Raw genomic sequence first — 27,162 nt, 5'->3', positions numbered from 1 at the left:
TTGGGGGGGGGGGGGGTTGGGATGGTTGGGGTTTCTTACACTCGTACATGTATGCCGCTGATGCCTGTTTATGGGATAAAGGTTTAGCTTATGATTATATTTATCTGCAAGCTGAAATTTACTTGTAGATATTCCACCTTACAATACATCCCTATGGACTCTGGCATAGGCTTGCCACTGGACTTTTATGTTTGTTAATTTGGCCTTTGCAGTTTAATTTCTGTAATATGTCCACAATGGTAAAATTTTAAATCTTAATGATGGCAAATATTTACAAAACTAGCACTTTTCTTCTCAATAATTTTATGGGATTGCTCTTATTTAATAGCAGATGCGATATTGAAATTGATTTTGTTTTTGGAGGGGGATGTGTCAATTTTGAAACTTGAAACTGATTTAATTTATCTTCTGCATTTAATTGGAAGGATCTTTGTCAAGCCGATCCAAAATTGTTCACTACTTATTGGATAGTGCTTTTGCCAACCAGTGATGTGCTACAACCAAGGTAAAATATGCTGTTTGTTGCTGGTGATTTTCTTCCTTTTCTTCTACTTAATTGTTCTCCTTTCTTTATTTGGCCTAAATTTTTGTCCCCTTGTGCCAATGATCTCTTGTTTCTTCAATGTTACTTGTTCATTCTGCAGGAAGTATGAGGCAACTCTAATGACATGCTTGCTTTTTGATCCAGTTTTAAAGGTATTTCTGTCTTTTGTTTGGTCTTCTTATTTTTTTTTATTCCCCCCTTCCTGTGCCTTGCAGCATCCTGTTTTTTCTTGCAAAGAGAACTACAATTATGCTGCCTCTTTATGAACCCGTTGATTTCTCACTGCCAAAAAGTTTTGCAACTGTCACCTATGGTTCTTATTTTGGGGAAGATTGATGCTCGTAAAGTTATGATATTTTTTGTCCGTCCACTGCACAATATTACCCCCTCCAACATAGTTTAATCTTTAAACAATTTTTGTTGGTGATAATGTATGTCCATTCCACATGACATATACCGCCCTTCCCAAAAGTCCATTTTCCCCCTCCTAAATGCGAGGCAAGGGATTGATGAGCAAATTTGGAGGATAAGAAGCGTGCTTGGAAAATGGAAAGTTCAGTCTTCTTGTTAGATTCTTCCCTCCTCTGTCACCATTGCACCCTGGATGAGAGCAATGGAACCTACGAGTCATGTCAGTGTATTTTGGGATCTTATTCTTCTTCTTCTCTAAACCTGGTCCAAATGTTCTTCCTGGGGTTTCAGAATTTGACGGAAGTGGATGATATCAACTCGTTCTGGTCAACATTTGGGCCAGAGTTGAGCTAGGGAGAAGATTATTAGGAGAGAGAACACTTAGATTTGGTTTCACCTACACCAACCCTACTTCCACTCCTAACCACTCCCTGCATGTTTTTCTGTGGTACAATTCTTTGCACAGACTTCTTTCTGGGTCCTTTTTCTTTGTCCTACAATCCCACTTTGGCCTGTAAATGAGTAAATCAAGAATGGGTTTGAAATAGTTCTTCTTTCATGGAAATATTTGGGTTTCATTGGATGTTGATGAAGGGCTTGGTTGTGTATGATCTGAAGGATTTCCCGAAATGGGGATTGTTTCCTGCAACAGAGAAGATGAAAATTGAGGACTGGAAGTTGGACTGGCCATCTTCTGACTGAAAGAAGTATCGTAGACAGATGTTGCTGCGAGAACTCTCAGATGTTCTGTAATACTTCATTTAACTTTCATGTAATGTGACAAAATATCATTCCAAGATGTCCTATGATGCTTCATTTGGTTTCTCACCTTACCATCGGAGACTCAAAGTGTGGTTTATCTTGAGAAGTAGAAGACAGGCTGTATTGATTTATTTTATATGTTCGCTAACATTCATGAATTATAAGCCCCTTTTGATTTTGGGTCATGAGTTCCAGTACACCCATTCTTGGAGCACACCCATTCCATCATGCTCATAAACAACTGCCATGTGGCAGTTCATGTTGGGCACTTGGGCCTCAAATTTAGTGGACAAGTTATCCACATCATTATCTTTCAATGGTCAAAATTCCGTACCAATTTTATACACTTGTCTGCTTTTATAGAGGTTTGGAAGAAGTTTATAGGGTCTAGGAATTGAGTTGAACATGAACTTAACAGGTAATGTTGAAAAATCAAGGGCGAAGGCCCATACATGGTGGGCCACATGGTTGAGATAGACACCAAATTTGACAGGTGGTTTATCAAGGGAGTGTGAAATCTATCTAATGGCCAGCCTAACAAATCATCTTTCCATGTGACTGAGAAGTGGCAGGTATATGCCTGTATGGACAGGATTCGTAGTACAACCGTACAGGTTTGGTGGAAAAGTTACCTTATGTCATGAGCTAGTTTGAACATAAAATAGTGGAGGCTAAGAGGATGTTGGACATTTGATCTATTAATCACAAAAACATAAGGAAGTGTTAAGTCATTTCACAATCTTTAGGTGGTGAGAGGTACACATCTTTGTAATGAGGTAGATGGTGGCAAAATTATTATTTCTGAGATGGATCTGACAATATTTCTTACTTTTACTTCTTTAACAATATTAATGATGTTAGTCTTTCTGGTACTTCTTTTCTTAACAGATCCTACCTTTCTGGTGTTAGGCACGGCTTGCATCTGCTTCAACTTTAGCTGCCATGTTGGATGGGCCTTCATCTAATTTTCTACAGGCAGCAGAATATAAAGAGTCCAGTAAACGGGGATCATTTACCGCATTTTCAAGCTCTCTTGGTCAAATATTAATGCAACTTCATACTGGTATATGGCAGACATTTTATATTAGTGTTATTCTCCGAGTGCAAAGTAATACCCACTTTTTAGTAGTGAAATCTTAAAATTTTCAATCATTGATGATGTGGTCAAGTTATCTCAGTCTTTATTATTCATTCATGTTGCAGGTATACTTTACTTGATTCAACATGAAACTCATAGTGGGTTGCTAGCTTCTAGTTTCAAAATTCTGAAGCTTCTAATTTCAGCTACTCCGTATGGTTCCTTCTTTGAAAGTGACTGCCTTTTTTTACTATTTCCAGTTTTTGCTGAATTTGATTCATTCTTACATTCTCTCCCCCCCCTTTTTTTTTTATTTTTTATCACACCTAGTGTCTACTGATGCAGGATGAGATCTAAATGTTCTCTGTTAAAGAATATCGGATTCCAATCTTCTCACAAGCCCAAGGATAGGTGGAAACAGATCTCAGATTGATGCAGAATATCAGATCGGTATCCACAAGTTCTGCTAATAGAATATAGGTTTAATAAACTGACCTGTTAATCAGTAGCACAAAAAAACTCTTCAGTGCTGTTCAGAGAAGTCTTGACAGTAGAATAGCCCTTCCATTACCGATAATAACCTAGCAGAGAAAAGGAAGAACAGGCTAATGTAGAAGAAGTTCAACTAAGAACCATTCAACAGTAGGATCGATGATAGGCCAACATTAGGTTCCAGCAACAATGATGTCTAGTTGAATGTTGAACAAATCAGTATTTTCCTGTTTATAAATCTTCTAACTAGCAGCAACAATGAAGCTTCGATTGTTTCTCAGATGAAGATTAACTGACAGCACAATCTAATAGAAAGTAAGAACAAAACAGAAAAATAGAGAAGGGGAAGAAGAAGGAATAGAAGGATAGGAGGAGGGGGTTGGGGATAGATGGCTATCTCAGTCTCTCAGCTGTTGAAACAATGATCTTGGCTGTCTCAGCCTGGGTATCTCACCCTTCTCAGCCTCTCTCAGGACAATGCATTGCAAAACAGCAACATAACTTCATTCATTGTGTGGAGGCCTCTAAGGGCATTACATTATATAGACTCAACGGTGAGCCCAAAATAGATACAATAAAAATAGAAAGTCTCTAGAAGAGCTGTGACTTGAGTTACAAGTAATTGAACTTTGCTAAGTAACAAAATTAGAAGGTAACTAAAGTAAAAACTCTAACTTAGAAACAAACAAATAACTAACGAAATAGAAATTAGATCTATGCCAAAATAGAAACTAGGGATTTGATATTGGCAGCATCTAATCTTCCAAGCCAGCTGTCCATATACCATACAACACTATTCACGTGAACAGTAAATCGTGGTACTGTTCACATGAACACTAAAATAAAAAAATAAAAAATCTGTTTTGGTCTTCTTCATGCTTCCATCTGGACTGGGGCTGCCTTATGTGATGCTCCATCGAACCAACAAAAACCTGCCATATCATCACACCAGACTGCCTCTCACAGCAGTTGAATCCCTCAATCCCACAACTACACTGGGCTGTTTTTGGGGACATGGACCTGTTATCTACATCACAGGATATCGCAGGGGAGAATAGAAGAGAAAAAGAGGAAGGAGAAAAGGGAAGAATTCTGCCAGCAGTACCTGCTGCATGGATGAGGGAGAAATGAATAGAAGAGATCGTTGAGAGAAAAAAGTAGAAAAGAAACAGAACTGTGGGGAGAGATCACAATCTCATTTTTCAAAAAACAATTCTTTTTTCTATTCCACTCGATTGGGGGGGGGGGGAGAATACATCTCAAAGGGAAATAGATATCTACCTATTTTGGACTTCCTATAAGACTAGAAGACAAAGGAAGTGAAGAGTCACCTTCACTTATAAATTTTGTGAGTGACTATTCAAGTCACTTGGGCTGGTCAAAAGTATGGACCAGCTATGTGTTGGTCCAAGAAAGGGCTTGGGCCCTTTTTGCTTGGAGCCTTGTGGATCTTCTTATGCCTTTGGGGTGGTCCAAGTGCTTGTAAAGCTTGTCAATTATATGTCCATGGGCTGCATCATAATATGGCTAAAAATTGCTTAAACCAAGTAGTAATCAAACTAACCACTTAATTGACTAGTAAAAGGACGTACCCAGTGCATAAGGCTCCTGCCTCTGCGGGGTCTGGAGAGGGTCAAAGTACGCAGCCTTACCCTGCTTTATGAAGAGGCTGTTTTCCGACTCGAATCTGTGACTACTAGGTCGCAATGGAGCAACCTTACTGTTGGGCTGAAATTAACTAGTAAAATACTTTAAACAAATCCTATTTTAACTAAGTAACTAGGAATCCAACTTATACTAACTAATATAGTAAATCATGTATTCCTAATTCCTTATGCCCATTAAAGTGGCCTGGACCAAAGGCCTAACAGATGTATAACCCAACCATAGGCTTACTTCCACTAAAACAAGCCCTCCCATTTTTTCAGATATTTCCACATCAACTCAATTCATGGTGTTGCTACTGTTTTGCCCTTTTTAAATATGTCTCATTCTTGCCTTTTGGTGCTTCTTTTCCTTTCTCAGTACAAGGTCTTTAATCATTTTCTTTGGTTATGATCACTAAGCAGGTATCCTCGGATGCCTAGTGAGTTGTTGCCAACTGTTATCTCATCTCTGAGAATGAGGATTTTAGATGGGTTCCAATTTAAAACTGATCAGACTGCTCTCCTGGTTAGTCCTGCTTTTCTTTGATTTCTACTCTATAGTTATTTATGATGTTTGTATTAAATATGGAGCTTTATCGACAGGCCATTGCTCTTAGTTGCTTGGGGTCTGCACTGTCTACCTCACCTCCATCTCCTCAGGTCAAAGAAATGCTTCACGAAGAAAACTCAACAGGTTTGCCTTTTTCTTTTTTTTGGGCAGTGAGCAAAAAGATTTTATTAAAATTGAAGAGAAAAATGTACACTTATGGTAGCATTTGCATATAAATTGCCACACAAGCTCCAAAAGAAACTGTTCATAGCCACAGAAAGGAAGGACTTATCTCCCATGAAAAATAACTGGTGAATAATATGTCTCCATTGAATTTCGTATCAAAAAAAGGAAAAAAATTGTCCACTGAAAGATCTTTGTAAAACCATCTAACATATCGAAATTCTTTTTTAGCTCTAACCCACGTGATGATGAGAGTTCCTATGATTAAAATTGCGTTCCAGTTTCGAATCTTATCTTCAAAAAATATATTTATTCCTATTGTAATATGGGTATCAAGGGTATAATAGTCCAGTAGGGTTAAGTCATTGTTGCCCTAAGGGTATTATTGTAATCTTGTTCTCCATCATAATATTATAAATTGAGAGGGCCTGTGTCTCATTAACACAAGTTCAATTCCCCAAATATTCCATCATGGTATCGGAGCAAGGAGAAGAATCATCCTTGGGAATTGTGCCCTCCCTATGAAATCCTAAAAAAAAATTCCGCCGCCACCTCCTCTTTCCCTCTCTGGTTTTTTCCGCCTAGCACCACCACTGCCGCCATTGCTGTCTCTCCATCCTCTCTCTCTCTCTCTCGCGGTAGCACCACACCACACCACTACACCTCTCTTCCGCCGTCTCTCTCTCTCTCTCTCTCTCCCTCTCTCCCGCGACAACACCGCCACTCCACCTTGCCTCTGCCTCCCTTCTTTTCTCACGCCAGCCTCACACCACTGCTACTCTCTTCTGCCTCTCTTTCTCGGCTCCTTTTTTCGCCGCGTTATTTTTCCCTTTTCTCTTCCCTTGGTGGTGAGGTATATTTTTTTCTCCCACCAAGGGTTCTTGTTGCTACCTGATGACCTAGTATTCTTCTCGTTCTTTGAAGAGTATATGATGCAGCTCCAAGTAGGAAGAAGAAGAAGAAGAAAAAGTCCTGAACTTAGGGCTTAAGTAGGGAGCCATAGGTTAGGTTTATTTTGCTTTCATTTTTCATACTTAGTTTATTTTCTGCTTTTTAAATCGAACTGGTTTAAATTGGTTGCATCCAATTGGTTCAGTTGGTCTGATTTAAGTGAAGTGCTCATATTGGCTAGGTTCTTAAATCCTATTGGCCAGTAAGGATTCTTCTTTTAAATCAGTAGTTTTAAGTTAGATTCTTTTATTTTAAGTTAGTAAGGGTAGTTAGGTCATTACACTGTTTTAAGTAAGTAATTAGACTTAGACGTCTCCCTTCCACGATTTTGTGAAGGAGAGGTATTTAATTTGTAGTAGGAATTGGCCTATGGCCTTATTATAAATAAACAAAATCGTGGAGGGCTCCCCACAATTGAATTTTCGAAAAAAAAGACTGTTACTGGCTGCCGATTGCTGCTACTGCTGCTCCTGCTCCTTGGAGTGTTGTCTTGTAGGAAGCAGGACGAGTGGACTTCCTGTGACTCCTTACCCCGTGACGGCTGGGAGGTTCTCTCTTTGTGAAGGTGGTTTCATCCTTCTTTTATCAAGCTGCTGCCGGTGGAATCCTGTGGTAAGTTTGAATTTAAATTCTGTTTTCCATTCCTTCTCCTTCCCCATTCGATCCCCCTTTAATTTCTGTTTTAATTTCATAAACCCTAGTTCAATCTAAGTTCTGTCCAGCCCTATCCCCTCACCCAATTCCTCTCAGATTTCAGGCATATCATCCCTATCCCAGGCCCTATACTCGATCCTAGTTTGAACCCAATCTGATCATCTAAAACCCAACTTCAAACCCCCATCCAAAACCCTAAGTTTCACCCTAGAACATGAAACCTAACACCGAAACCCTAACCCTAATTCTGTAGGAATTTTAAACTCATCCAAATCTCAATATTTTTATAGCAAAATAATCCCCAGACCTGCTGATCATTGCCATATATCATATTCACCCCTAACCCTAGCCTAAACCCTAAATTAGCCTTGAACAGCCCCAAATCTGCCCCAAACAGCAGACCCGACCAGAACCTGATTTTAACCTGGCTCCTAGTAGGTCTCCTACCTATCGAGGACTACATTAGTATATGTGGTGATTTTTTTCCCATATTTTTTTGAGAGCCAAATATTATGTCGGACCAGGACGAGTCTACCATATCCACTAGACAGGGAGGAGTAGTCCATCAGCGTGACCGTTATTGTCCTTCATTCCATTCCAATTCTGTCAAACTTGATAGCAGTAACTATCTGATGTGGTCCAGGTCCTGCTCTTTGGCTGTTGGTTCTTGTGGTCTTTAGGGCCATTGTACGGGCACTGTTGTGAAGCCCACTGTTGATGGTCCTGCTCTTTCGAAGGAAAACTGATGAATGCCTGGTAATGTATTACCTTCTTCAATCCATTGATCAAAATATTGCCCAGACCTATCTTCTTCTTGATTCTGCTGCTGCTATATGGAGAGTTGCCAAAACTACATATTCTCAAGTGGACAATGATGCTCAATGCTATGATATTAGATCCATAACCTGCAACAGAAAGATCTGTCTCTATCAAAGTACTACAACACCATGTGTGGTTATTGGTAGACCTTGGATTTTTATGGGAAATTTATAGCCACCTGTGAGACTGATACTGTTGCATTTCGCAAATGGGAAGATAAACTATAGGTCTATGATTTTTTGGCTGGGCTGAATATGGAGTTTGATCAGATTCGGGCCCATGTGCTCAATCGTGATCCCTTTCCTTCTCTTGAGCGGGCGTATGCTATAGTTGCTTCTGAGGATAGCCGCCATAATGCCATGGTTCACACTGTTCCTATGGAGAAATCAGCTCTTTACACCTCTCCAGGCCGTGGGACACCTGCCCAGGGTTCATCTGTTTGGATGAATGATGGATCCTCTTCTACTAAGCCTCCTTTGAAATGCGACTACTGTGGAAAGGAAAGGCATACTCGGGATCGTTGCTGGGAGTTACTTGGTTAACTAGAGATGCCACTTGGTAAACCTCCTCCTGCCCGTGGTCGTGGTGGAGGAAATTCTACAGCTGCAGCTCATATCACGGCTTTTGAAGAGTCCACTGGTGATACTCCTCTCTCTTCTGATAAGCTTCTTTACCTTCGTCAATTGATGACCATGCTGGAAACTACTACCTCTGGAGCTTCTTCTAATGCCAGTGCTGTCTCTGCTACTGTTCTTCCATCGTCCAATGACTCCCTAGGTATTTCTTTCGGTGGCCAGTGCTCCTCGGATAAATTTCCTCATTCTTGGATAATTGATTCCGGGTGCACTGATCACATGACCGGCTCTTCCTCCAATTTTTTCCACTATTCTCCATTGTTAGGTACTTACAGGGTTCGTGTTGCTGATGGATCCCTATCCTTTGTTTCAAGACAAGGGTCCATTAAATGTTCTCGTAATTTTTCTCTTTCTTCAGTTCTCCATGTCCCTAACTTTTCTACTAATCTCTTATCTATTAGTAGCATCACTAGGGATTTAAACTGCAAAGTAATTTTCTATCCTTCTCATTGTGTGTTTCAGGACCTGGACATCGGAAGTACAATTGGGGGTGGTAAGATGATTGGTGGTCTTTATTTGCTGGACAGTCCTTCAGCTTTATCTACCGTGGCTTCTCTCCCTGATGCTTCTACTCATGCTTTTTCTGAGCTTCGCATGTGGCATCGTCGGCTGGGTTACCCTCCATTAGGAGTTTTATCTAAGTTTTTTCCTTCTTTATTTAAATAGTGTAATCCAGACAACTTTATTTGTGATGCTTGCACTTTGCAAAGCAAACTAGACATTCATTTCCTATTTCTGATAATCGAAGTTTAATTCCTTTTGGTGTCATTCATTCTGATGTATGGGGCCTTGCCCGTTGTGTGTTTGTTTCTGGATTTCGCTGGTTTGTGACATTTATTGATTGTTTTAGTCGAACTACTTGGGTATATGTACTCCATCAAAAGAGTGATGTCGCTCAATGTTTCAAGACTGTCCATAAGATGGTGCAAATCCAGTTTGATGTCAAGATAAAAATTCTTCGCACTGATAATGGGCGAGAATACATGGTTGGTGATCTTCAATCCTATATTTCTGCTGAAGGGATTATACACCAGACCAGCTGTGTTGATACCCCAGCCCAGAATGGTCTTACCGAAAGGAAGAATCGAGATCTACTGTAAGTGGCTTGGTCCGTGATGTTTGCTATGAATATTCCTCCATGGTTCTTGGCTGATGCAGTTTTGATGGTTGCTTATCTGATTAATCGATTACCATCTCGTATGTTGGATGGTTGCTGCCCTCTTGATGTTCTTATGTGGTCTTCCTCCTTTGTTGTTCCCCCAAAGGTGTTTGGATGTGTGGCCTTTGCTCGTAATCACCATATCCATGGTAAGCTGGTTCCAAGGGGAATTAGATGCATTTTCTTGGGCTACTTTGCCACACAGAAAGGTTACAAGTGCTATCATCCTCCATCCCGGCGGTTGTTTGTTACCATGGATGTGATCTTTCAAGAAGCTGTCCCATACTACAACACATCTCTTCAGGGGGAGTCTTCAAGTGAAGACGTGCCATTTGTTAATGCTCCCATGGAGGTGCCCATAATAAAAGATGATGTTGAAATATCTGATGGCATTACTAGTCAAGAGCAGCAACCAAGAGTTGACAAAGAATCTTCACCTCTTTATCCAACGGTTCAGGGGGAGACATCCTAGCCCATGGTTCTCTCTCCATTGAAGGTGTTTGTCCGTAGTAAAAAAAGAAAAAATATAGAGCAGCATACTAAGACCACCACCATCTCTCCTCACCAATCGGACTCTCTAAATTCATGTCAACCATCTGTTCCAAATATGACTGGTAAGTCAACTCCTCCTAGCGATCCGTCCCTTGATTTACCCATTGCTATTAGAAAATCAAAAAGGTCTTGCACTCAACATCCTATCTCTAATGCTGTGTCCTATGACTCTTTGTCTCCTTACTTTCATGCCTTTATTTCTTCTCTGTCGTTTGTTTCTATCCCTAACATGTGGCAGGAAGCACTGGCCTATTCGAAGTGGAAAGATGCTATGAATGAAGTGATGCAAGCACTTGGAAAAAATAATACATGGACTCTGGTTCCTCTTCCTTCAGGAAAGAAAGCAGTAGGGTGCAAATGGGTATTCGTTGTAAACCACAAAGTTGATGGGACTGTGGATAGATACAAAGCCTGGTTGGTTGCTAGAGGATGTACCCGAACTTATGGGATTGACTACCAGAAAATGTTTGCACCTGTGGCCAAGATGAACGCTATGAGAGTGATTTTGTCTTATGCTGTGAATCAAGGATGGGACCTTCAGTAACTTGATGTTAAAAATGCATTCCTGCATGGTGAACTAGAAGAAGAGGCCTACATAGATATTCCTCCAGGCTTTGCTTCTCCACATACTCAGGGAAAGGTATGCAAACTTAATTGTGCCTTGTATGGCTTGAAGCAATCTCCAAGGGCGTGGTTTGGAAGGTTCCATAAGGCAATGGTGTAGATTGGATTCAAGCAAAGCAATGCTAATGACACTCTCTTTATCAAGAGAATTCCTACACATGTCACTGTTTTGATAGTTTATGTTGATGACATCGTTATCACAGGGAGCAGTCTTGAAGAAATCTCCTCCTTAAAACAATTCTTGGGAAAGCAATTTGAAATCAAAGACTTAGGAAAATTGAGATATTTCCTAGGTATTGAAGTTTCTTACTCTGTAAAGGGTATCTCTCTCTAATACACCATTGATCTGTTGACTGATACAGGAATGTTGGGCTGCAAGCCTGTTGATACCCTTGTAGAGCCCAATTCTCATCTTCGAAGCAAGGAAGGAGAACCGGTTGAAAAGACCAGCTATCAGAGACTTGTTGGAAGACTCATTTATTTGTCTCATACTCGTCCAGACATTGCGTTTGCTGTGAGTATGGTGAGTCAATATATGCAGGATCTCTATTCTACTCATTTGGATTCTATGTATCGGATTTTGCGCTATTTGAAGGCTGCCCCTGGAAAAGGTGTTCTCATTTCATTTCACAATCATTTTCGCATAGAGTCTTATACAGATGCTGATTGGGCAGGCTGTCCTAATGATAGGAGGTCTACCTTCGGGTACTGCACCTATGTGGGTGGAAATCTTTCCACTTGGCGGAGCAAGAAGCAGTCAGTCATGGCTTGTTCTAGTGCCGAAGCAGAATTTAGAGCCATGACTCATGGCATTTGTGAGTTACTTTGGTTGAAAGGGCTACTTCAGGACCTTGGAATTTCACTTGAACTGCCTATGCATCTCTACTCTGATAGTAAATCTGCGATCAGCATTGCCCAGATCCCTGTTCAACATGACCGCACCAAGCATGTGGAGATTGATTGACACTTCATCAAGGAAAAACTCGAATAGGGTCTTGTTTGTATTTCCTTTGTTCCTTCAAGGGATCAGTTGGCTGATGTACTTACTAAGGGTTTACCTAGTAAAACCTTTGTTTCTGTTGTTAGCAAGTTGGGCATGGTTGATATTTATGCACCAACTTGAGGGGGAATGTTGTAATATGGGTACAAGGGTATAGTAGTCCAGTAGGGTTAAGTCAGCGTTGCCCTAAGGGTATTATTGTAATCTTGTTCTCCATTATAATATTATAAATTGAGAGGGCCTGTGTCTCATTGACACAAGTTCAATTCCCCAAATATTCCATCAATTCCTTTCCTTCCATATAGCTCGAATGATACCATAGGGAATCAGATGCCACAATGCTAGAGCTTTTTCTTTTTTCTTTTTGTTTAAATTTCGCTTTAAGGGTACGTAGTTGATGTTACAAGGATGGTGTTGTAGAACTTTGGATGCAAAATTTTCGTGCTTGTTCCCGGGGATCAAGAACTCTGTGCCGACACTCGTTTCGACCGTCCCGAAACCAAAAATTTTTAGGTTTCAACCATATCTCGCCAATCTCAATCAAAACCTGGTACTTTCTCTAGCTAACTCGAAACCTCTGTTTCGAGACCTAGAAGTTTTTTTTAGCCCTGATTGTTGTTGTGCTGCCTATTGTTGGCATTTTGAACCCAATCCATTCATTAGTTTCACATAGAGAATACTCAAAATATTACTTGTGGTTTTGCCCAAGTTTGATAGTGTATATTGTTCTTGGACATGGTCTCGAATAAGGTTTGATCGGAACATAACTCCTTCAATATAAATCAGATTTAAGCAACCTTGGATGTGTTGGAAAGCTTTCAAACAAATCCAAGATTGCTTAAATCTGATTTATATTGAAGAAGTTATGTTTTGGTCAAACTTAATTTGGTGTGCACGAAACCTGGTTAAAATCGTTTTGAATGGAAACAAAATTTTAGACATCAAAACAAATGAATATTTTACCGTGTTTTTTTTTTTGTTTTTAACAATGTTTTATCATATTAAGATTTATGGAATTTTTTGATTTGAGAAAAAGCTCAGCATTTAAAAGTTGAAAATTGCACCTACCATCGAAAATCTAGATTTTTGTTCTTGAACTGGGGGATGACTTTTTATCATTTTAGAATGATTTTTAACTATTTTTATTGGATTCAAATAGGGGGTATTTTCTTATTTATGAATAATATCTTAGGTAAATAAAATAACAAAGATAACAACATTTGCTTAAATGATATTTGGCATAAGTAAGTGTCTGTCTTGGTTTCGAGCCAGGTTTCCTCAAGCTTCGATGGGGATAAGTGAACTTATATAGGTTTTTAGGTCGAAACTGCGAAACCCATCTAAACTGATCAAAACCTGGTAGAATATAAATTCAACCCTTATCTCATCTGTGTAGGCTGTGAAACCGAGACAACTCGATCGAAAACTGCAGTTTTGAGTTTTGACAGAGTTCTTCTTCCATGCTTGTTCCTTTATGGACTGGTATTCCAGGGGAGTCATTTGGAACCTTTAGAATAGCTTTATTCAACCACATAGCCCGATATACTTATTTGACCTGCCTTTACCATGTACCCACTTCACCAATACATTCATACCCTAAAAACTGGCTGATCACTAATGCTCTCATTTTTTACGGTCACCTCATTACTGATAACCAACAGTATCTTTACTACCCTTTTGAGGTCAATCAACACCCAGTGGCCTTAGTTCAGTTAATTAGCTCATGGTTAAATCTACTATCAACTTCCTTTCTACTTCTTTGAGAATAAATTATAGCTGTAGAAACTAAAAGATTTAACAATATCAAGTCCTTCATCCATGATAAAGGGGATAATTTTTTGAGGATCCAATGTAAGATGGTCTGCTTCCAGATTGATCTTTAAAACCCCAACTTCATTAGTCTTCTTGTGTCCTAATTCTTGTTATATCTATAAACCCTTCTGTACATTCCTCCCTCTGCTTTGAGGGCTCCTCCAACAGTGGAAAATCCTGAAACCTAAGGTGTTGGATGATGAATATAGTAAGGTGCACCCACTTTGTCATTTTCACACTTTCCTATTTTTCGGTGGCCAGAGATTCCAGAATCATGTTGTGCATTAAAGAGAGATACTGAAATTCTTTCTCCTATTTAGTAGTTAGTAGTTACACTATCCAACGAATTCAAAAGCAGGTATGGAAATAAGGAATTAGACAGTTGAATAGTTCTTTCTTTAAAGAAGAACCTAGACAAGGAAGAAAGGAATTGAACTTTTTTTTCTTCGTTTTGTATTCCATGTTTGGTTGGCTGGAGTGCAAGAGAATAAGTCAAGGGTCTTATGGCTCCCAAAGAACATGTTTCTAAGTGCCACTCCTTACTTTTGCTCTTTCCTCTAATTCTGGACCTCATGGCTCACAAAAGAAAATGTTTCTAAGTGCCACTCCTTAATTTTTTCTCTTTCTTCCTAGTCTCTCTGAGAAATAGGCCAAAGCATACAAAATTACGAACTAGCATGCGTTCTTAAGGCTCCCAAAGTCCAAACATTTGGATCTTTCCCAATTTGACATGCTCTTGCTCCACACCTTGTTCACATCGGTTTGAGATTAAACATTTCCTATTCTTCCGTACTAACTGTCCAGTGATTGTAAGGACCATATTGTACTTTAGAAAGTGGAAACTCTTCTATCAAATTTGGTCGAGCAATTATCAGTCATGATCTGTAGTCTCTCAAGCATAAGTAATATGGAAAATCCTGAAAGAAAATGTATGCTTTGAGCTTTTGCTGCAATAGTTTTTCTCTCACTTTTTGATGTCCAGCTTGTACAGGGTTTGCTATTTTCAGTTTATTTACCAATATGAATCTTTATTACTTACAAAAGATATAATAAAAATCAAATTGGTATTTAAGTTGAGAGTTTGTACTTTGTAGAACTTCAAACATTATGCTTACATGGTTACATATGCAAAAATGATTTTGATTTTTTTAGGGGGAATTTCTTAGATCTACTAAATTTAAAAAAGATTTACAAGAATGGTAGCTATAAATTATGTTCCACAAACTCAAGTTGCAATTTTGAAAAGATTTACCAAATTCCCATATGAGTAAAAATAGCTAAAGGAATAACCTTACATGCCCCCAACTTCTTCTTTCTCTCTACTTCATTCTTCTTCTCCCCCTCTTCCTCCTCCAATAAAGGAACACCACCGCACTCCCTCCTCCCTGAAACACCACCCCACCTTCCTCTCTGAAATCTGCCCGCACACCTCCACCACCACTGCCACCTCCTCCCTCCCCTGCAACCCCGCCCCACCATACTTTAAATGAATCGTTTCCTCTGTACATTTCGCCCATAATAATGAAATTTTGATGATTAGTGTTTATAGGTCTTCCTCTTAATTGCTTGAAGGCATTAGAGAGTTGGTAAAGATTTCTTCCCTGCTAGAAAGGATTTCGATAAGATATTCCTCTTTTTTTCTATAATTGGGGGAGGGGGGGGGGTTATCTCTTGTTGTTGATTTGAATGATGACTTTGAAGCTGTGATTGTGAAATCCATCAGTTTCGACAACTTAATCACAACACTGTGATTCTTCATTTTCAATGGTCGAAATTTTGAACCCAAAATACAGAATTCCCTTGGCTTAAAAAGGACGCTCTTAGAAGGGTCGGTTGGCTTTAAAACTTCACAAATAGAAACCATGATCTCAATAAAGGCACCTTCCCAGGGAAGGAAACTAAATCCGTGAAGAGAGGGAGAAAGAGATTGTGGTTTCTTAATTTATGATATTCCTAGCTGTCTGGTTTTTCCCCTTTTATTGAATGATTTATTAAGGAAGGGGAACATGGTGGGGCGGGTTTGCAGGGGAAGGAGGAGGTATGGGGAGGAGAGCGGGAGAGGGAGAGAGGGGGTGGTAGGCGGTGGCAGTGGAGGTGGTGGTGCCAGGCAGATTTGCAGGGAGAGGGAGGGAAGACGAAGAGGGAGTGCATAAGTATTCCTTAATCGAAGGAGGAAGAAAAAGGAGAGAGAGACGGAAGTTGGGGGTATTTTAGGTTATTCCTTTAGCTATTTTAACTCATAGGCTGATTCAGTAAATCTTTTCAACATTGTAACTTGTGATGGTAAAACATAATTTATACCTACTATTTTTGTAAATCTTTTTATAACCTAGTAGATCTAGGCAATTTCCCCCTTTTTTTTTTATCTACATTACCTCAAGCTGTGGCTTTGTTCGCTTTTCAGGTTTTGTTGAGACTTCAGGGGATAATGGCATTCTTTTGGCTTTACTTAAGTTTTCTGAACGTGTTGCAAATCCAACAATAAGCTTTGAGGCTTTCCAGGTAATTTTGTTGCAAAACTAGATGCATTTGAAGTATGCTGGATTTATTTCTTCTTCTTTCTAAAAAAAAGGCATACCCAGTGCACGAGGCTCCCGCCACTGTGGGGTCTGGGAAGGGTCATAATGTACGCAGCCTTACCCCTGTTTTCGCAGAGAGGCTGTTTCCAGACTCAAACCTGTGTCCACTTGGTCACAATGGAGCAACCTTACCATTGCACCAAGGCCCGCCCTCTGTATTTCTTCTTCTTTCTGTCCCTATTAAAATCAGACTTCTTTATTTTTCTCTATATATGTATGCTTATTATTAAAAACCATGATTGTGAGGTTGATGCTCTACGTTTCAAGTCTTCTGCACTGACTTTGCAAGTGGAATGCTCCATATCAGACCTGTGCATCTGAAGACTCTGGCCATTCTTAAGCTCAATGGATCAGTTGCCAAACATATGCATGAAAGAATAGGAGGATGGTGGATCACGTGAAGCAATTTAAATGATAACATCTGAATGTTGTATTTTTTATTAAAAATTAGTAATTTTGTCCACAGTTAAGGTTGCAGGTTTTTTTTTATTGGTTGGTCTGTGTTTCTATGTTTTCTCTCTTGCTGTTTGTCTCCTTCATTAAGTCATTAATTATTTTAAGACTTAAGAGGCTTAAGGAAATAACATACTCACGAGGCAGTTGTAACCTCAATTCTCTTCCTTACTCTTGCTTTTAAGTTGTGATTATTCAGGTGTGACTCCATAAAATTTGGTCCAATATTTGGATAGGGGTTGACAACATATAGTTCTTTTGACTTGGTGAATTTACTATTTTAGCATTCTTTTCTGAGTGAGAATTTTGCATTTATTTATTACTGTTAAACTACCGTCATTCATGCTTCCCTATCATTTTCCTACCTGTCATTAATTGTATGCATTTTCAATTCTCAGGAAGTATTAATTGTATGCATTTTCAATACTCAGGAAGTATGCTCCTGATAATTATCTTCATGGATATTGTCTCATATTTACTTTGTTGCAGGTCCTTAGGGTTGTGTCACACAACTATCCAACCATCATGGCTTCTTATTGGGAACAAGTCTCTGCTATTGTTTATAGGTTGTTGAGACTGACTACTCTTGAAGCTCCCAATTCTGAAGTTTCTATACGGTCATTAAAGGGAGATTTTGGAAACTCTGTAGGATCTAGTGGAGAGAAGTTTATTACGGCTGCTATTAAGGTGAATATTGTTGGCTTATGATCCCTTAGTTCCCGATTCATAGTGTCATTTAATTTATACTGCTATGTTGTGGTTGTGATTGCATGGTTATGGTGGGCTATACATTCTATGCTGACTTTATGCAATGAAAATCATATAATTCATTGAAAGTAACTCCTCCATCGACAATTGTTCTAAATGTTTGCATGTGATTCTTGTTTTTGGTTACATAATCTGTATTTTCATTACAAACATATTATATCCTAGTTTAACTTTCAAATCTGAATTATGGTTCAGGTTTTGGATGAATGTCTTCGTGCAATATCTGGATTTAAAGGAACTGAGGACCTTTTAGATGATAAATTACTTGATACACCATTTATGTCTGATATCATGAGGACGAAAAGAATTTCATCAGCTCCATCACATGAGGTTGATGGTCCAGAAGTCTCAGAGGGTGACCAAACAGTATATCCCTCCGGAAGCAGGCAGTGGACTGAGGCAATTGAGAAGCATCTACCACTGATTCTATTCCACAATTCCCCAATGGTTGGCAAATTGTTACATGACAGTTACTTTTTGTACTATATTTCATTAATCCAACTGCCTGTCATGTTTACTTAATTTATCTGTTAACCAGTTATCAATTGTAAATATTAGTATTGTATCATTACTTCCTTTTTCCTGTAACAGTTTGCTTTTGAATTTTGAGAGTATTTACCTATTGTTTCAAATCAAGCAAAGGCTGTAGCAGTGGGCTATGGAAAGTTATCGTGTGTCTATGAGATATTGTTCAGGTGGGAGAGTGTGGTTTTACTTTCTATCTTAGTTGTTTTTGAGCAAATATTTTCAATTCCTTCTGGATTATGCGTTTGTGGAATGGATCTCTGACTAGTAGGGTTCTAAGAGTGTCTCAAGTCCATGTGACAACGTGGTCTAATTTTAGGTGGCAATGGGGAGGGTAGGTTGGTGTTCTTTACCTTCACACTATGGGTCAGGGTAAAAAGTCCCTTTACCGAGTAGGTAAATTGGTAGGGAGGGCAAAATATCAATGGTGCTCCTTTAACAAGCATTTATTTTTAAAGGTAAAAAGATCCCTGCTTGGTCGTGCCCCCAACACTCTCTCACTGGGCACTGTGAACTGACGGCCCTGCCCCCTAGGTGGATACTCAGACTTGCTTCCCCATTGGCCTAGACGCTGGCGTAGAGGCCACATGACCATGCAGCGATCTTTTGCCCTTTTTAAATTTTCTTGTGTTTTTGTTTCCTTGTATTTTTTGTGTTGCAATTTTCCAGCATATGCATGCATGTTCATAAGTTGATTTACAAATAGTTTCTTGATGCAAACTGTCCTTACATCTGCTTATCCCAAAAACTTGAGTTGTTAGGAAGTACATAGAACAATGTATAACAACACGTGCAGTTTGACACACACGTCTCTGCACGAGACACCAACATGTGGCACCAAGGGTACAGGGCATGGGGCACAACACACTTCCCCAGGTTACAGAGCATGAGAGCACTACACACTCCTCGCACCTACCATGGATCAAACATCAGACAACCTGGCTCTAACTGTTAGAGTTATTAGAATTTATGTCCTAGGGGTACTTTGGGAACTGGACCTTATCTAGTTACATTATTATGTAATTTCTTCTTTTTCTTCTTTTTACCTTTTACCTCCCTAGGGAGGTTGGATGTAATATGTTAAGGGTTGTTATTTGAGTAATATAGGTGTGGAGAGAATAATCTCCAACACAACACATTACAATTGATCTAGCTTCTCCTCTCTTCCCTCTTGTCTCCTTCTTCTTCTTCTCTCCTTCTTACTTACATAACCTAAAATCTAACTGGGTATCAGAGCATCTGGTTTGAGAGTCGAATCAGTTCAGTTGTTCCTATTTTTTTTCCTCTCTTTGGAATCCTAAAACACAAGGGATTCCAAGGAAGAGGCTCCCATGTAATCAGCTTGCTGAAATGGTATGAGATAGGTTATAACAACCTATTCAAGTGTCCGAAAGTGTTATTTGAGCTGCATGGAAGCCTCTATGAAGTTTTGCAGCCCATCAAGCTCACTCTAGGGTTTCCGCCAGCTTCAGGTTGCAGCCCCCATATCTCTTCATCTTGTTTTGTGTTTGGTCCTTGGAGCAGCTTACTAGGATCATACAAGACTCTTTTTATGCCACATGTGTTCTCTCTTGATGGCTGAGTGCCTTATGTGAGCATAACACATTCTCGTGGAGCTCCCTTTTTCTGCCCAGGTAAAACCGAGACTGCTACTAGTTGCTTGTTCTTGCCTTTTATATAATATGGGCTTCCTTCTTGATTGTGGAATGATTATGGACACCTCTAGTTGAGGTCTTGGAGCTTGTTTAAGTGGATTCTTCTTCTTGGGAAGTGTTAGGGTGAAGTTCTGCCCATTTTTTTCCTGTTTCCTCCTTGCTGAAATTTCTGTTTTGTATTGGAATCCTTTATTTGGGTTGAGTGTGTACTCCCCACTTGCTGTTGGCAATCTGGTTTATGGTTAAGTATTGTTTCCCCTACAATATGGTTGATTCGGGTACATCTGGACTTGGTTCGGTTGATTCACAGGCCACTCTAGCTGCCCCTCGGTTGGTTTATGAGAGCACGCATACACAGATTTCCTTTGTGAAGCTTGATGGCACTAACTACTTGGACTGGTCATACTCTGTGAAGCTTTCCCTTAGGAGCAAATGGAAACTTGGGTACATTACTGGTACTATTAAAGCTCCAGAGCCTGGTTCACCTACCTATGATAAATGGGAGACCGAAAACTCTACAGTCATGACTTGGTTAATTTTTTCCACGACACCTGAGATTGGGAGAAGGTTTATAAGAAAAGAAACTGTCAAGGCAATCTGGGATAGTGTCTCCCAGACTTTTGATAGAGTGGGTGACTCTGCCAAGGTCTATCAGCTTCACCAAAAAATTAACTCAATGAGGCAAGGTGATAGGACCATTTCTGCGTACTACAATGCTTTTCTTAGACTTTTAGAGTAAGACCACTACAGGGATCTTCACTTGACCAACCCAGAGGATGAAGCAAAGGTGTATCGGACTCTTGAATAGGAGCGTGTCTTCACTTTACTTGGTGGCCTGAACCCTGATTATGAGCTAATCAGGCTCCAGATTTTAGGTCAGTCTCCCCTTCCATCTCTTAGTGAGGTCTGTAGTTACTTATAGAGTGAGGAGACTTGGCGTGTTACTATGGAACCAATACCAACATCATCTCTTGAGAGGTCAGCCCTCAATTCTAGTTCTTTTCGAGACACCCGTGGAGGTGGTAGAGGCCAAGGGCCTAACCGTGAGGAATACAGAGCAGTGGAGACAGTTGGTGCCAGTGGAGTTGGGAGAGACAGGTTTAAATGTGATCATTGTGGGAGAACTAGACACACCAAGGATAGGTGTTGGTCTCTTCATGGTCATCCTGGCACACGAGGTCGTGGTGGCCGTAGAGGGGGAGCTAGAGCACACTTTGTGATGACTGAGGTAGATGCTACACAGGATGACTCCACTTTGGCAGATGCAGTGTTTCGCAGGTTCATGTCACAACTGAGCATATCTCCTGCTCCCACAGTGGCCAGCTCTTCTCCATCCTCAGCTTTGCAGGTCTCTACCTTCGCTTCTACTGCAGCCCAGTCTTGGGTCATTGACTCTGGTGCCACTGATCACATGACTGGTACATCCCATTATTATGATTCCTACACCATTTGCTCTGGTAAGGATAAGGTTAGGGTAGCTGACAGCTCCCTTTCCTCCATATCTGGTAAGGGTAGTATCCCTGTTTCATCATCTATTTCCCTTATTTCCTTTCTTCATGTCCCTAACGTTACACTTAATCTTTTATGTGTGAGTCACTTGACTAAATCTCTGAACTGCTGTGTCACTTTTTTTCATTCTCACCGTCTTTTTTGGGATTTGGTGACGAAGAGGATTATTGGTAGTGGACATAAGGAGCAAGGCCTTTACCTTTTTGACCCTTTTTTGCTCACAGCTCAGTCCTATGTGTGTGGACGTAATGACAGTTCTGTGGAGTCTGTTATGTTATGGCATCGTCGTCTTAACCATCCATCTTTTGTTGTAATGAGGAAACAGTTGCCTCACTTATTTTCTTCTATTGCTTCTTTTCATGTTTTTCAATGTGAACCATGTATGTTTGCCAAACATTGTCGTTCTTCTTGTCCATATCATGGTAATAGAACTGCTGTTCCTTTCCATATTGTGCATACTGATGTTTGGGGACCTTCCCCTACTACCTAATTATTTGGCTATCTTTACTTTGTGTCATTTGTTGATGATTTTTCTCGTGCTACTTGGATTATTCTTATGAAACATAAAAGTGATGTTTGTGATGTATTTCAGAATTTTTATCAGATGATTCTTACTTAGTTTGATACTCGTATCAAAATTGTTCGGTCTGATAAAGGAGGAGAATACATGTTTGGTGGCCTCCAAGCCTTCTTTACTAATAATGGCATTATCCATCAGTTCGCGTGTGTTGACACCCCCCAACAAAATGGGGTTGTGGAGAGGAAAAATCGCCATTTGTTGGAGGTCACCCGTAGTCTCTTCTTTGGCATGCATGTTCCGAAGACCTTCTGGTCTGCAGCTCTTCTCACTGTTTCCTTTCTCATTAATTGCATGCCTGCCAAACTTCTTGATTTCAAATCTCCCTTCGAAATCTTATCTCCACAGGTTTCTGCTTTCTCTCTTCCTCCTAAAGTCTTTAGTTGTGTTTGTTATGTGTATGTTAACAAATCACATTATACTAAAATTGATCCCAAAGCTCTCAAGTGTCTCTTTTTTGGGTACTCTTCTACTACCAAAGATTACAAGTGCTATCACCCATTTTCTCGCAGGTGCCTCACCTCCAAAGATGTGACTTTCCTTGAGTATGTCCCTTTTTTGCACCATCTTAGCATCCTCTTCAATGGGAGAATTGTGGAAGTGAACAGGTTGTTGATTTCCTTTATTATCCTCTATCTATCTCTCCCTTTATGCTTGACATTAGAAAGCACAGGGCTGTGGATGTGGATGTGAATACAGATTTGGTTGTTGACAGGATTTTGGTAAGGAGAAGGATTACTACATTAAATACAAGAGAGGTGAAGGCTTGCATAATAAAGGAAAGAAGACCTACCAAGAATCCTCTTTGCATCCAGATCCACATCCTGAGATTCATTCTCCTCAATAAGGTGATATCCCTTTTCCTCCATCTGATTTAGACCTTCCTATTGCTATTAGAAGGGGAAAAAGAGCTTGTACTAATCCTATAGCCCAATTTGTTTCCTATGATGCTCTTTCTCCTACAGGTCTTGCCTTTATTGTTGCTCTCTCTATAGCTTCTATTCCCAGGAATGTTACTGATGCTATGTCTGACCCAAAGTAAAGACAAGCTATGTCTGAGGAGATGATGGCTCTTCAAAAGAATGGTACTTGGCAATTGGTGGATCTTCCCAAGGGACGTGTCCCAGTTGGATGCAGATGGGTCTATACAATCAAGTATAAATCTGATGGTACTGTTGAGCGATACAAAGCAAGGTTGGTAGTCAAGGGGTACAGTCAAGTCCATGGGATTGACTATCAGGAGACATTTTCTCCTGTGGCTAAGCACAACTCTATAAGAGTTCTTTTATCATTGGCTGCCAATAAAGATTGGCCATTATATCAGTTAGATGTGAAGAATGCCTTTCTTCATGGTGACTTGAAAGAGGAAGTGTACATACAACCCCCACCAGGCTTCGAAATACCTTCAGCTGAAGGGAAGGTGTGTGTCCTTAAGAAGGCACTATATGGACTCAAACAGTCACCAAAGGCATGGTTTGAGCGCTTCCGACAGGCTAAAGAATGGATATTCCCAGAGACAAATTGATCACACTCTCTTTACCAAGTGGAGCAATGGTACCATCTCAGCCCTCATTGTCTATGTTGATGATATTGTAGTCACTGGAGATGATATGGCTGAGATAAATAAACTGAAAATCTACTTGGCTAAACAGTTTGAAATCAAAGATCTGGGTCCCTTGAAGTATTTCTTAGGCATTGAAGTATCAAGGACCAAGAGAGGAATCAACATATGTCAACGAAAGTTTGTGCTTGATTTGCTGATAGAGACAGGGATGTTTGGCTTCAAACCAACAAGTTCTCCTATTGAGCAGAATCACAAACTAGGAGAAGATTGTGGTCCTTGTTTAGTTGATGAGGGAAAGTACCAGAGGCTACTTGGGAAGCTTATTTACCTTTCTATGACATGCCCAGATATTTCCTATGCAATGAGAGTAGTGAGCTAATTTATGCATGCCCCCAAGAGTGGCCATTTAGATGCTGTGTATCGCATTCTTAGATATTTGAAGTCGTGCCCAGGGAAAGGACTGTTGTATGCCAGGCACAACCACTTAAGAGTGGAAGGTTTTATTGGTGCTGATTGGGCTGGATCCATCATAGACAGGAGGTCTACCTCCGGCTATTGTACCTCTGTGGGAGGTAACTTGGTTACATGGAGAAGCAAAAAACAGTCTGTTATAGCTAGATCCAGTGCCGAGGCAGAATTTAGAGCTATGGCTCATGGAGTGTGTGAACTCATATGGTTGAAAAGACTAGTGCAGGAACTGGGGTTTGACACTGAAGGCCCTATGAGACTCTACTGTGACAACAAGACTGCTATCAGTATTGCCCACAATCCAGTACAACGTGACAGAACCAAGCACATTGAAGTTGATCGACACTTCATCAAGGAGAAGATAGACTCTGGGTGCATTTGTACTCCTTTTCTAAAGACTGGTGATCAACTGGCAGACATCTTCACCAAGGCACTTGCCTCTCTTCAGTTTGGTACTCTCCTATGCAAGCTGGGAATGCATGATTCTTATTCTCCAGCTTGAGGGGGAGTGTTAGAGTTATTAAAATTTATGCCCTAGGGGTACTTTAGGTACTGGACTCTATCTAATTCCCTTATTATGTAATTTCTTCTTTTTTTTCTTTTTACCTTTTACCTCCCTAGGGATGTTGGATGTAATATGTTAAGAGTTGTTATTTGAGTAATATAGGTGTGGAGAGAATAATCTCCAACACAACACATTACAATCGGTCTCGTCTCTCCTCTCTTCCTTCTTGTCTCCTTCTTCTTCTCTCTTCCATTTCTTCACCTCTCTTCCTTCTTGTCTCCTTCTTCTTCTTCTCTCCTTCTTTCTTACATAACCTAAAGTCTAACTCTAACACCATGTTACGGCTGATTATCCCAAAAGCTCGAGCTGTTAGGAAGTGTACACAACTGTGTATCAACAGTCTTATCGATGGGGATACTTTAATGACTGATACTGATTTATATTTCTTCATCTTCCATTATTTGAATGGCTTTAGTAAATATGATATTGCGTTCATTCATTTATGCATTATGGGTATGCAGTATTATTTCCTTTCTATGTAACCCACTTTATCTTGTTCATGTGTATGCTGCTTGATACTAGTTTTCTGCTGCCTAGGTATTTGAAATAATCTATGCCTGCTTGAATCAAAATATAGTTTTTAGTTATGAAGAATGGTTTAATGCCTACAGACATGAAAAGTCATGTCTACTTGTTAATTTGATTTGGCTAAACTTAAACTCATTCAAGTTTTCGAATGTTTTCCAAATTTCTTGTGGCATCTTGTGGAATTTGATCAGACCCAGTTGGTTTGTTCTTTTTCTCCATCCACTACATGCAATTGCTTACCATTTCTTCCATAACTGGCAGACATGCAATTCACTTGCACCCTGTTTTCTGGGATTGAAATTCTTTTGTTGATAAAGTGTTTTCTCAGTTGAAAACAGACGAAACCATTTATTGCATGTGAATTGCAAGGCTAGCTTCTATTTGATCTACTGGATGCAGGCTGGGCAATTCTTTTTCATTTGTGGAGGTTCTCTAACTTTTTATTGGCAGGTAAGAGCTGCATCACTTACTTGTTTTGCGGGTATAACTTCCTCCATTTTCTTCTCTCTCACAAAGGAAAAGCAGGATTACGTTCTTTCCTCTTCTGTAAGTCATGATAGAACATTTACTTGCTCGTTTATTGTTTTCTAGTTTACTGGATAAAAGGAGTTATGTTTTTGGTTCCTGCAAAATGGTTGTAGATCAGTGCAGCCTTAACTGATGAGATTGCTTCAGTCAGATCAGTTGCTTGTCGAGCCATTGGTGTCATGGCATGTTTTCCACAAATGTCATACAGGTGATTCAGATGTCCTTTTTGTGTGATCTCAGAAAGTTTTGCCATTCCATTTACTTAAAAACTTGGATCAGATTATTTATGAGTAATTTCAATATTGTAGGCCAGAGATCCTCAAGAAGTTTATACATGCTGCTGAGTTTAACACGCATGATCCCTTGGTCTCGGTAAGTTTTGTCAACTTTTGAAGAATTTTAGTGTAGAAGATTGAAGGCATTTCCCTTGATTATTTGTTGCTTCAGGTGCGAATAACAGCCTCTTGGGCTTTGGCTAACATTTGTGATTCTCTCCGTCATAGAGCAAATGATTCAATCTTGGAGGGGCAAGCTGCAGGTGGGTTTAGGGGTTTGAGACCATTTAAATTGTGCATAGTTAGCATCCTATAATCTAGATTTCATGATTCTTCGTTGTTTTGTAGTGTAGATCCAAAGACTGATTCCCACTCAATTGCGCTTTTGGCTGAGTGTGCTTTGAGGTTAACAAAAGATGGTGACAAGGTAAAGTGGTCTTAACTGCTGGAACGTAATTGTGTCATTAGCTCATGTTATTTCTTTTTCTTTTCTTTATTACCAACAAAAGTTTCAAACATACAGGTGGAGGGGAAGAGTGTCCCCCCCCCCCCAAAAAAAAAAAACAAAAAGAAAAAGAAAAAGAAAAATAAGTCTCCATCCACACATCTGTCCCACCTCAATAATTAGAACAAGAGAACAGCAGAAGTGTGCCCAACAAACCCAAAAGAAATCCATTTCTTATCTCGATAAACATACCTCACCAACAAGATAAAATGAGCACATGCTAACAACCTAATTAGTGGCTTTTGCTTACCAGACTTTCTCCTGTCTCCTGCCTTTGGTGCCATGTTTTTTAAGGACATTTCATATTGAGTGTTGGGCTTGCAGGGAACGTTTAATTCACCCTAGCTTTCTTCAGTATGGTTGTGCTGGCTTTGCACAGCCACATGGGTGATGATGTGGCAAATTCCTGCCATTGGATAGGTAGGGTCTCAACGGATTAGCCATGTGTCAATTTTTGTGGTACATGTCAACCTTATGGCCCCCTTATGTTGGTTTTTTCCTTGCTGTTTAATGCCTACCTTCAACCTTTTAACTTTTTTTTTTCACTCTCTTTTGTTCCACGTGAAACTCTGATTGGGCTGAAATATTACAGGTAGATAGGGGATGTATGGGCCTAACTGTGCACTAAATTTGAGTGCTAGGCAGGCTGCCATGTGGCAGCAATGGTCTAGCACGACAGTTGTCATACTTCCATCTTCCCAATTATATCAATTGATTGTTTTTTTAATTTAAGCATAATTATGAAGCAGCATGTGATTGAGTTTTCCTTATCATTGCGAAGAAATGGCAAT

The 27,162-nt window shown here is 39.9% G+C and overlaps 1 protein-coding gene across 2 annotated transcripts in view; it reads left to right on the top strand.

Moving 5' to 3' along the window:
- Positions 1–27,162, top strand: part of LOC122638570 (HEAT repeat-containing protein 6) — a 44,169-nt gene that overhangs the window by 2,227 nt on the left and 14,780 nt on the right. For both annotated transcript variants that reach the window (XR_006329480.1, XM_043831428.1), the window contains exons 8-21: positions 426–505; positions 645–696; positions 2,627–2,780; positions 2,921–3,008; positions 5,357–5,459; positions 5,537–5,627; positions 16,277–16,374; positions 17,394–17,591; positions 17,868–18,119; positions 25,514–25,609; positions 25,705–25,799; positions 25,900–25,963; positions 26,039–26,129; positions 26,220–26,293. Coding sequence is in view for 1 of the 2 variants with exons in the window: in XM_043831428.1 (XP_043687363.1) it covers positions 426–505; positions 645–696; positions 2,627–2,780; positions 2,921–3,008; positions 5,357–5,459; positions 5,537–5,627; positions 16,277–16,374; positions 17,394–17,591; positions 17,868–18,119; positions 25,514–25,609; positions 25,705–25,799; positions 25,900–25,963; positions 26,039–26,129; positions 26,220–26,293 (1,536 nt within the window). In the remaining variant the exon portion in view is untranslated. The remainder of the gene's footprint in view (positions 1–425; positions 506–644; positions 697–2,626; positions 2,781–2,920; positions 3,009–5,356; positions 5,460–5,536; positions 5,628–16,276; positions 16,375–17,393; positions 17,592–17,867; positions 18,120–25,513; positions 25,610–25,704; positions 25,800–25,899; positions 25,964–26,038; positions 26,130–26,219; positions 26,294–27,162) is intronic.

The sequence above is a fragment of the Telopea speciosissima genome, chromosome 9 (assembly GCF_018873765.1).
Source record: "Telopea speciosissima isolate NSW1024214 ecotype Mountain lineage chromosome 9, Tspe_v1, whole genome shotgun sequence".
Lineage (NCBI taxonomy): Eukaryota > Viridiplantae > Streptophyta > Magnoliopsida > Proteales > Proteaceae > Telopea > Telopea speciosissima.
The sequence above is the reverse complement of the archived record's forward strand: the minus strand, read 5'-3'. Positions and strand labels throughout refer to the sequence as shown.